Genomic DNA, 11,754 nt, shown 5'->3' with positions numbered 1-11,754 from the left:
ATACTGTAGATCGACACATGGAAAATGAGTAACAACCAAAATAAACTAACTATAGAAATGGAACCCAAAACTTTAGCAGCTAAAATGATGAGACACCATATATTCACACAGCAGGTGCTTTGGTGATTGGCTTCAGTACTGGATTTCTGTCCTTCTGACCCCCTGTACCCACAGTGCGGTAAATTGGTAGCAGAGTTTGTCACCCTTTATGAGTTGGCAGGCTGCCCCTGGCTTTGTGCCTCCCCAACTGGCAGGTTGCACTTTCTGTTCCTATTTCCCCGAAGGAGTAAAGCACAATGGTGAAAATAGAGAGAACCGTGGCTTCATTCTTGTTCACAGTATGGCTTTTCTGTTTTGTTTTTAATCTATAGATTGATCTTGTTTTGTTTTCAACATCCTTGTTCATTTTCTCACCATTTGGGATTTTCTCCCTCAGGTGTGGTCACCATAGTTTAACCATCACCAAAGTGCCCACAGCTTTCCATCACACTCCTCCGGGCTCTCCTTTCCTCCTCTCCCCCTCTCATGCCCCTGCTGAATGTCTCACATCTACAGTCTGCTTTCAGAAATCACACTTACAGTTTGTCTTTTTCTGACCCTTTGTTTAGTTACTGTAGGTTCCACAAATAAGTGAAGCCATCTGGTGTTAATCTTTTTCGTCTGACTCATGTCACTGAGCATAATTCCTTCCTGCTCCATCCACGTTGCTGCAAATCCATGAGTTCATCATTTTCACTCACTTAATATTACTCCATCATGTATTGTCCCAGAGCTTCTTGGTCAACTCACCCAAGTCTGGGGCATTTAGGTAGTTTCCATATCTTAGCGATTGTAAATAGTGCTGTTATAAACACAAGAGTACAGTTTCCTGTCAAATTAGTGTTTTTGTGCTCTTTGGATAGATACCTAAGAGTGGAATTGCTGGCTCATGTGGTAAATCCATTTTTGTGTTTTGTGTTCTTTCCATGGGAGCTATAGCAGTCTACATTCCCACCAGCAGTGTAACAGTGTTCCTTTTTCTCCACACCCTCTGTTTAAGGTTTTTTTTTTTTAATATGGGCCATTCTCACATGTGAGGTGGTATCTCATTGTGGTTTTGATGATAAGTGATGATGCACATTTTCTCATATGTTGGCCATCTACATGTCTTCTTTGGAAGAGTGCCAGTTTCATTCTTCTGTTCATTGTTTTAAAATTGTGTTTATTTTCTTTATTTTTAGTATGGAGAAGAACTGGAGTATAGGCCAGAGGTATAGGGGTGAGAGAATTCACGAGAGACCGAGTGGGGAGCAGAACAGGCAAATGTACTCAAATGTACTGTTGAAGGGAGCAGCAGGTGTCACAGGAGAGGTCTGTTGCTCCATATGTGGGTTAGCACCCTGGCTGGGGATCAAACTCAGGTGGAAGCCCAACAGGTAGAACCCCCTCTTCTGCCCATTTTTTGATTGGGTTGTTTGTTTTCTTTTTGTTGGTTGTATAAACGCTTTGTAGATCTTCAGTATCAATCTCTTATCAGATGTATGGTGTGCAAATATTTTCTCCCATTTAGTATGGTGACTCTGTTTTGACCACTATTTTGCTGCACAGAAGCTTTTTATTTTTAGTTTAACAGCTGCTTATTTCTCCATTGTTTTCTTTGCCAGTAGAGATGAGTCCACAAAGATGTTTTTGAGGCTTATGTATTTTGCCTATGTTTTATTCTTCTGTCTTGTTTTTAAGAGTGGCTATATTTTGTTTCTCTTTTTATTTTTATTGTTGCTGTGTATTACCGTCTATACCAGTAATCAGAAGACTAGGAAAAAAAAATCAAAATTACTTTGTCATCAGAAATTTTATTTTTGGAAATCCTGAGTTAAATTAAAGGCATACCTGGTCCATTCTAGGGCTCTAGCTTCCTATAATAATATAAATAATAGGTATATTATTTTTGAGCATTTCTGGCACTGGGAAGTTTTTTCCCCTTTACTTTGCTAGTAGCCAAAGTCAGGTGTTTACAGTAGCTACAGTCTTCATCTTCTGTCCTTGTATTGCTAAGAAGCAAAAGTGAAACAACCACAATTGACTGATTTTTAAATCCTTTTGAGAGGAAATTATTTTATTTCAAGAAAAATAGGGCCTGCTGCTCATCAAATTATTTGAATAGTTATGCCTGAGAAAGAGAAATGGACCAAGATGAACTGGGCTATTAAGGAACTGTTCTCTTACATGGTTTGATTTTTCTCTTTACAGGTATCAATCATGGAGATCTTAATGACCATAACATTTTAGTAGAGCCTAGCAAGTCAGCCTCTGGAGATGCTGTATATCAAGTGTCTGGGATTTTAGACTTTGATGACATGAGCTATGGCTACTATGTGTTTGAAGTAGCTATCACCATCATGTATATGATGATTGAGAGCAAGAATCCTATACAAGTCGGTGGTCATGTCCTTGCAGGGTTTGAAAGTATAATCCCACTGACAGCTGTTGAGAGGAGTGCTTTATATCTACTTGTATGCTGTCGTTTCTGTCAGTCACTTGTCATAGCTGCATACTCTTGCCAGCTTCATCCAGAGAACAAAGAATATATCATGATTACTGCAAAAACTGGGTGGAAACACTTACGGCAAATGTTTAAAATGGGCCAGAAAACTGTTGAGGAGATCTGGTTTGAAACTGCCAAGTCCTATGAATCTGGGATCACCATGTAACTAGACAAAATTCACTGATCTGAACAGTGAAAAACTCAATAGAACCTAATCTAATGCTATGAATGATTTTCCTGCACAACTAACAATGAATTGATGGAACAGATCAGTGCACATGGAAGTGCTAAGTCTTCAATTTCATGACATTTTTTAACTTGAAAAATACCACACAAGCAAACATGTCTTTCAGTGAGTCTCGTGTGTATAAGACACTTGAATTATGTTTTGAATCAGATGACTTCTCAAGGCCCACTCCAGAAACCTCTGACCTTTCTGTTCTCCAGAATCCTGCTGCACCGACTTTTCTATGGCACATCACTGGGAATAATGGCCTGTGGCTGTGCAGTGATTAGCCTCATTAGCCTAAGAGCTGTTTAAGGGCAGAGATATGTCTCCATTTTTTTTTCCTTTTTTTTTTTTTTTTTTGTCTTTAGTTAGTGGCTTTTCACAGAAAAGTCTTTAAAAATACTTGTAAAATCTATGTGTGCTAGAAGAAGCTGGAGAAGATAAGTCATAAACTATGATGCCTACAAAGGAAATACAGATGGTATTCATAAAAAAAGTTATGACTGTGTAAGAGGATATTTGAAAGCAGAAAGAGATGGATGCTAAAATACATTGTAACTACAAAGAAGCAAAAAGAGACATTGATTCAAGCAAGGCCACTAACTCCTGAGGTACCTAAATATCATGGTTGGTTTTCAGATGGATACTAAGAAATTTTCTAAGCAGATATTTTTAAATTCTCTGCACGTTATTTCTCTTCATATAAATAGGTAGTATTGGTGAGCTGTAGCTTATTGTTTTCTTGACTTTAATTATACTACTGTCTTTCTTTCTTTGATTTGTATTCATGTTTCCTTTAGAATGATTTAGTAAGTGGCTGTTTACTTATTGTGGACTTAAGTATATATTGTCTACAGATGATTCAGGTCTACAACCCTAGCCATTCAAATGTCCTTTCAGTAGTTAGCACTTTAAATACGTATAATAGGCATTGATTCTGTGCTTCTCTCTATGGACTGACCAGTCTGTAGGCCCCAAACTTAAAACTTTCTGAGTTTTCCTATCTCTCCTCTTTAATTTCTCTTTGCCACAACATCTGTATCTATTAAGTTGGGGCCACAATAGTACCTATCTCGTAGGTTCAGTGGCTCCAGTGGCAGTAGAACTTGCCTGTCTCCCCCCAACCATGAGCTCAGGGAGAGCTGGGTTTGATAAGCCCAGTGCAAGCCATGGGGATAGAGGCTCATTCTCTGGCACTCTGGTCATTCAAGCCTGAGTTCCCTGTGCTGCACACCCTACACAAGACACCAGGCCAGCCCAGCACAGATATTTCTCACACTGGCTAGGGGTTTGGCTTTTGAATACCACCCAGAATTATAAACAGACCAATCACATGCAGGTTCCTACTGGTGCCATTCAGGGTTTTGAGACCATTCAGGAATTGTAAACAGACCAGTCAGATTTGATCTTAACCTGGACCGATCAAGTTTTGGAATGAGAGCTCTAATGGACCACTCAGTCTTGAAAGGTGGATACTCTGAAGGGGATTTAAGCTGATGTTTCAAAACAGGGCTTCAGGAAGGACTTCATCTGCTGACCTTAGAGACCGTCACGTAAGACCTTCAATCCTGCTTCTGACATCAGCTACTGACTGGCACCATTGATCTATGCCCAAGGTCTTCAAAAAAGCTGTCTGCCTTTCGCTTATGTCCAGCATCTCTGAGAGCTGTAACATTGGCACTTAATCCCCTGGCACCACTATCTGCTGACCTGTGACTGGCACTGCTGACTTGTGTCCAGCTATCTCTAAGAACTGTCCACCACTTCTGATCCTCCTGGTGGTGTTGCCTCTGGTTCTGTCCAGTCCAGCATCTGGTGCTGCCCAGCCCGTTCCCCAGATAGGTGCTGTTGGTTGCTGCCACCTCAGCACCTGTGGTCACCTCTAGTTTCCACTGTGTGCTTACTGGTGGGACACTATCTGGGGTGGGACAACCAGCCACTTGCTTTCCTTTCCCTAATTTCCCCTTTGTTAACAAACCCTATTGCTGTTACACCCTGATATTGAGTCTGTCTTGCAGTTGTAAGCAGAGGAATGTGGACCCATGAACTGTGCTATCTCCAAGGCTTTGCAGGGTTTAATTTAGAGTTATCTACAGAGAATAATGTTAAGGGATTAGCATCATGCTTGATCCAAGCATCATGCTTGGTAACTTAATAGTTACCAAATAAAGGAAACATTTCAGTTTACCCAAACTCAGAATTTTGCAGCAACTTTTAGTCAGTCAGTGACTTTTAGGAATTGAATTTAACCAGAGGGGGGCACATGTTGCCAGTCAGTGGCCATAGGAAGCAGGGGAATCTGCAGTTCTGGTATGGTATTAGCTGCTGGAGGGCAGAAGAAAGGAAGGGAAAGAAGTTTGAGGGCCACTCAGTCTGCTGGGGAAGGAGGTGCTAATGAGGCTGTATTTTCTTTTAAAGATTTATTTATCCATATAAGAATTGGGGTGAGGTTGGGCCCTCCCTGGTTGTACAGCGGGTTAAAGCACAGCACTAAGAAGCTTAAGCCACTTCTGCATGAGTTCAATTCCCACCTGCCCCGGAAGTGACCACATGGCGCGGCAGACCTTTCCTGACCTGCCCGCTGCTCCCCTTAGCAGTGTACTTCGTCGATCTGCCTGTTCTGTTCCCTGTTCTGTCTCTGGTGAATCCTCTCACCCTCCACATCTCTGGCCTGTACCCCAGTTCTATATGAATAAATAAATAAATCTTAAAAAAAAAAAAGAATTGGGGTGAGGGCCAGAGGTGGGGGTGAGAGGATTCACCAGAGACAGAACGGGGCACAGAACAGGCAGATGTACTGAAACACACTGCTTAAGGTGGGTGAGACAGGAGAGGTCTGCGCACCGTGTGTCAGCTCCCTGGCTGGGAATCAAACTGGTACTTCAGTGGCTGGGGAGAGCTTTACAGTGCTGTGCTTTAACCTGTTGCGCCACCAGGGAGGCTGTATTTTCAAGGAGGATGTGGTGGAAGCTTTATTGGAGGTGGTTGGAGTGGCAGCTTCAGTCACTGTAGTAACAGCACCTTACAGTTTCCTAGGTAGAGTCTGTTAATTTCAGTGGCAGCAGGGATGGAGAGGGAGGAAGTTTGGGACCAGGAGGTAGACTAGGAGTCTTTAACAAAGACCAAGATCTAGGACCTCCAAAAATGTAGTTTCACTAGAAGAGGTCTTACATCCCTGTGAAGATGTCATAGTTTGTACCACAGAGGAAGATAAGGTACCTTATTTTAATGCTCCATTTTATCTTAAAAAAAATTGGAAAACTGGATGAAATATTTGGGCAGCTTATAGGTTTTTATTTTTAAAGATTGTCAGAATACAAGAAGGCATCTTCCTTTAAAAATTACTTCAGCGCAAAAAAAAAAATTTACTTCAGCGCTTCTCTGGTGGTGTAGGGGTTAATGTCTTGGTGCTATTAAGCCATCACCAGCCACTGCAGCCTGGCTTCGACCCAGGCCAGGGAGCTAGTGGCACCACAGGGCATGGTCGGCCAGCTGCTCCCCTCAGCAGTGTGTTTTAGTTGATCTACCTGTTCTGCTCCTAGCTCTGTCTCTGGTGAATCCTCTCACCCCCCTCCCTACTCCCCCCATTTATGGCCTGGATCCCAGTTCTTACATGCATAAATAAATAAAATAAGTCTTTAAAAATACTATATATATATTTTACATGGATGATATAATTTGCTGATTACCTTGAAGAGAAAACACCTTCAAGGGAGGGTTTTTCAAGAGCAAGGGGAGTCTAGGAGGAGGTGCAGGGGTGGGAGAAGATGCAATTTTAGAAGTAGAAGGGGAAGAGGAGGGGGAGGCTGCAGAAGAGTGAAGGGGGTGGAGGTTTCAGAGGGAGAAGATATTGACAGAGAAACATAATGTTGACTTCTGTATTAACCTGCATGATCTGCTTCTATGGATTAGAAACTTATCTCTAAATTTTCGAAGAGTGAACATTTTACTAAATATTTATTAATATCTAATTACTGTATACTAATATTAGAATATCAACATCATGCAAAAGTGAATACAATAGAATAGGCAACTTTGCTCTAAAAGAGCATGAACAAATATTTTAATATTTTTTACTATACTTGGAACTCTGGGTGCGTAATAAAATGGACAATTGTCATTTCAAAAAGAACAAAACAAAAAATATTTAGTTCAGCAAATAAAATTCAATCTCTGGCCTTCTTGCTTTAAGTTTTTAACAATATATAACAAAAACCAATACTTATGGAGCACTCAGTATTTAAAAGAAAAGTTTGTTTGTATTCTTACCATGCCATAGCCTATATTTGGGGGTTTTCTTTAAACAGTTCTGAAATCGACTCCTCAGAGGTAATGTCGATCTCGCAAGTTAGGGGTTCAGCATTCAGGACGATCTCTACTTTGGGTGCCATTGTCAAGCCCAAGATTATCACCTGTACTTCCTCTCCACTCTTTTCCTGCATGTGTGTGCATACATGCATACCTGTGTTAGGATTAACTTAAATCAGTCATTCTCATGAAAACACTTAAATACGTCTCAGATCTAGCTTCATCCTGTAGGAACTCAGGGACCAGAAAGAGAGACTGAAATTCCCAGACTAGTATCTATTCTCTTATACCATGGAAGTATGGATTCCCCTCTTGCTTACTCCTGCCAACATGGATTCCCCTTCACTAATTCCTAATACAAATACTGTCAGCCACGATTTCCACATTTATGTACATGCTGCTTTGCATTGATATTTTACCTTTGCTGTTTTTATAGCTAGTCTCCACTCAGTCCTGTGTAGTTTATAAACTCTTGCTGGCATAAATTGAGTTTTATCAAATATAATCTTCAAGACTAAATCTTGATAAACATCTGTTGGACAAGTTATATGAATGATGTCCTTCTACAAGTGCTTGTCCCTGGCCCTTTCAACCAGCGAGGAGTGTCAAATGACAATATTAAAACAATTTAATAACCAGTTGAATGACCTTTACTCAAGGGAAAACAGTCTGTAAATCGGTAGAGTACAGTACTTCAGACATGAGCATACTTAGAATTTTTTTTTTTAAAAAGTATTTATTTACTTAGACTTATAGACCTAGGGTACAGGCCAGAGGTGCAGGGCCAGTGAGAGGATTCACCAGAGACAGAGTGGGGAGCAGAACAGGCAGATGGACGAAGTACACTGCTGAGGGGAGCAGCAGGTGAGTCAGGAGAGGTCTGCCGCGCCATGTGGAGCACCTCCGGGGCTGGAGACTGAACTTGCCCTGAAGCTGCAGTGGCTAGCTTGCAGTGCTATGTCCTAACCCATTGTACCACTAGGGAGGACCCAACATTATAGAACTTTAAAAATGGCAACTGAGAGGCCATTTTTGGTATTTGTATAAAACTGTTCTTTCATGTATCTTTTTCCTGTCCAGGCTTTTACCCCCTCTAGACTACTCCAGAACGTTGCTTTCTGGGCTTTTACCTTAGTCTCTAAAATTACTTTCTTCATTTAAGAGGCAGATTTAAAAAAATCTAGTTATATCTATTGATACCACAGAGTGACGATGTAACTCAAAACTTAATGTTTTAAAACCACAAATAATCATTTTATCATCTCATGGTTTCTGCAGGTAATGAATCCAGACAGAATTTGAGATTGTCTGTGTCCCACATACCTGTAGCCTCACCTGGGGAGACTTGTATGTTGGGGGAGATTTGATGGTTGGGGAGATGGGAATAGAATCATCTGGAGAAATCTTTACTCATGTATCTGGCAGGTGATGCTAGACTTTATCCAGATTGTTGGCGAAATACCCCTTCATGTGGTCTCTATGCTGTATAGCACAGTGCCTGAGTTCCAATAACAACCATTCCAGGAGCAAGACTGAATGCTAACTTTTATGACCTACCTTTGTCTGATACTGAAAGAACTCTATAATTTATCCCCAAAGCCTTTCCTCCATTACTTCTATAGTGTCTCATCCATTCTAGCCAAACTCATCAAACTCGCTCTGCATTTCCTTTTTAATTCAACTGATTGCTTTTCTTTTTTTCAAGATTTTATTTATTTATGCATACAGAAATGGGGTTCAGGCCACAGGTGCAGGAGCGGCAAGAGGATTCACCAGAAACAGTGGCAAGCAGATCAGGCAGATCGACTGCTAAGGGGAGCAGTGGGCAAGACAGGAGAGGTCTGCTGTGCCATGTGGGTCACCTCCGGGGTGGGAATCAAACTCTCACTGAAGCGGCCATGGTTTGGCTTAGCTTTTCAGTGTAGAGCTCTAGCCCACTGCACTGCCAGGGAGGGCCCCTGAATGCTCTTCTTTTGACCTAAGAAATCCTACTGCTCACTTAAAATTCTTCCCATGCACTGAATTCTGCAGGATGAACTAAGTTAGCAGGGAACCCCAGAGCTCCTTGAAGTTACATTTCTGTTTGAGGGTACTTTTAGTGCACTACCTGTCTAGGTGGGGCCCTTTGCCATTTTGTCTTGATTCACCTCACCATGTGCCTGAGAAGTAGAAATGACAGGAGACATATAAAACACAATTCATTCTCAGACTACCTCATTTCCAAAGCCCAGATTCCGCATCATTTTATTCCACTGTAAAGTGGATATACCCTGGCCCTCTAGCCTTCTTCTTCTAGGAAATTGAGTAAATGACTAAACATTAAACCAGGCCTATCACCTCCTACCAGAAGAACCTAAACATGAATTGTAGATGTTTTGCTCATTGACTAAAGCCAGGTAAGAGAAAGGGTAGAGAGATGGATAACAAACACTAAACCTACACAATAATTTTAGTAAAAAAGATAAATTGCTGTGTATGTATGGTGGTAGTAGGGTCAAGAAATCCTTTCTGAGGAGGTGAAAGGCAGAAGAGATGACCAAGGTGAATGCTCACCTAAGGGTATGAAACCTATGTTGTCCCAGAGTGAACTCCACCTGTTAGAAGCAAAGTGTGTTTATTTGCTAGTTTTATTAGAACACAGACACCAGAAACAGGAATTGTGAACCCAAGCTGCCCTGTCTTGGAAATGTTTATATGAACAGAAAGAAAGCCAGTCCACATTTGGATCTACTCTGTGCAAATGAGGTTCTCAATTCAGTACAGTTCTGATGCGTAGACAGTCATGACAAGCCATGGCTAGACAAACCAATCTTTGTTGTCTGTGGAAGGCTGGTTTGGGTTTAGCAAGCCAAGGTACCTAGCAAACATGCCTGGGAACAGAATGTCAGCTGTTTGTTACCCAGACTCAAATAATGCCCAAATTTATATATCATTTGTTACTCATAATATGATTCATCAATAAATGCATGTACTGGTGAGTCCCAGGACAAGTTAGGGTTAACTAGGCAGTTTCTGGAACAGTGTAGGCTGGGACTTAGGAGAGTTAAAGAGGCTTCTGAGATAAGGACAGTGAACTCTAAGAGGTGCTAAACAAAACATACTCCAGAGATGAGGTCAAAAAGTCCTGGAGGACTAAACAAAAACTGGCCCTCTGTGGTGGCACAGTGGGTTGAAGTCCAGCACTATGAAGCTATCTGAAGCCACTGCAGCGCAAGTTCAATTCCTGGCCAGGGAGGTGATCCTTTCCTGTCCTGCATGCTACTCCCCTCAGCAGTGTATTGCAGTATATATGCCTGTCCTGCTCCCTGCTATGTCTCTGGTGAGTCCTATCACCTCCACACCTAGACCCCAGTTTTTATATGCATAAATAAGTAAAATCTTTGAAAAAAAAAAAAAAAAGACCGTGGACAGGGGAGTTACGTAAACACTAAGATAGAATACCACAACGGCTTCCTGACCTTCCCAAGTACAGTGTACCTGGGAGTTCTTACTTTCTCACCTTGAAATAAACTTTACTTTCTTAAAGTCTGCTTACTAATCTAAAATGTCTGTGAATTCCTTTTTATGGCTTCGTGGGACAAGAACCTGTGTGGTACTTTTAGGGGGAAAGGATGTCCTGTACCAATTCCACATAGGTTTTGTGGACTCTCCCCACCCACCCCCACTCCAGACCAAAGCCATCAAGACATGGAAAACTACAAATCACATCACAGAAAGGAGGCTTGCTAGGACCTGAGGGTGGAGCTAGGCAGCCTGGTTTGGTATAAAACTAGATGTGGGCCTTGTTGGGGGGGATGGGGGGGTGGGGGGTGGAGGCTCTTGCTCTCTTGGCTTTTGGATCTCTTGGCCTCTTGGTTTGACTACTGGCTTTTACCGGCTCTCACCATGACTTTGGAATTCCAGCTTAGAGGACCCAATTTATTTACCAATTTATTGCCCTCTTTCTTTCTCCCTGAAACATTTCTTCATTTCCCCTTCTTTTGTAAATAAAACCTTTATTAACCTTTGTGTGTGTGCCTGCAATTGCGTATTGTTATAAATTACTTTAATCGCTTGGATGAGGACCCACAATCAGGCAACTCATTTCATATCGGGGTTGCCCTGTCACAGTTCAGGGATTTAATTAACAGCACACACTGGTGACACTGGCAATAAAAGAAGCCAGATTCAAGAAGGGAGATGATGAAGAGACATGATGAAGGGTGAAGTCGGGTGCGCTTGAGACCAGTGGAGAACAGGGCAGGAATGGTAAGCGATTACCAGGTGACCCACAGTTGCTAAGCTAGCTGGGTTCTTGATTGAACTGTGGTAGAAAGTTAAAGTGGAAACAGGGCAAAGAGTTGGGGAAGGAGAACATCAGCTATCTTCCCCGTTTTCCCATGCCTAGGGTCCTCCCGCCCCTCTCCCCATGCCACAGTGCGCGGCGCTTAGCTGAGGATGACTGCCAACCCCTTGGTACCCCAATTCCCTCGCTCCCACGAGGGTAGCCCTCTGGCCCCGCCCCCAGAAGACTTCCGCTTCCTCGCCCGCCCCACCCCTATGACTCTGCGCATGCGCGGGGGCCATATTGGCGGCAGGTCCTGGACCCTGGTGGTTTCTCTTCCCGGACCCCTCCATTCTTGGAGTCCTTTTTCCGGTGAGCCTTTCCCGTGGGGGCTCTTGGGAGCGTAGTCGCCCGCCCGGCGGGCAGGGG

General features: G+C 42.4%; 2 protein-coding genes across 2 annotated transcripts in view; both read left to right on the top strand.

The window, feature by feature from the left end:
- Positions 1-3,072, top strand: part of HYKK (hydroxylysine kinase) — a 23,552-nt gene extending 20,480 nt beyond the window's left edge. The window contains exon 5 of the mRNA XM_004674737.2: positions 2,230-3,072. Within this exon, the coding sequence (XP_004674794.1) occupies positions 2,230-2,690 (461 nt within the window). The 3' untranslated portion in view covers positions 2,691-3,072. The remainder of the gene's footprint in view (positions 1-2,229) is intronic.
- Positions 3,073-11,621: 8,549 nt separating this feature from the next.
- Positions 11,622-11,754, top strand: part of PSMA4 (proteasome (prosome, macropain) subunit, alpha type, 4) — an 8,021-nt gene continuing 7,888 nt past the window's right edge. Inside the window, exon 1 of the mRNA XM_004674735.2 lies at positions 11,622-11,697. The gene's annotated coding sequence lies outside the window, so the exon portion shown is untranslated. The remainder of the gene's footprint in view (positions 11,698-11,754) is intronic.

Source organism: Condylura cristata, unplaced genomic scaffold (genome assembly GCF_000260355.1).
Source record: "Condylura cristata isolate star-nosed mole 26May11 unplaced genomic scaffold, ConCri1.0 scaffold00002, whole genome shotgun sequence".
Classification (NCBI taxonomy): domain Eukaryota; kingdom Metazoa; phylum Chordata; class Mammalia; order Eulipotyphla; family Talpidae; genus Condylura; species Condylura cristata.
Note: the sequence above shows the minus strand (reverse complement) of the source record. Positions and strands in the feature narration are given on the sequence as shown.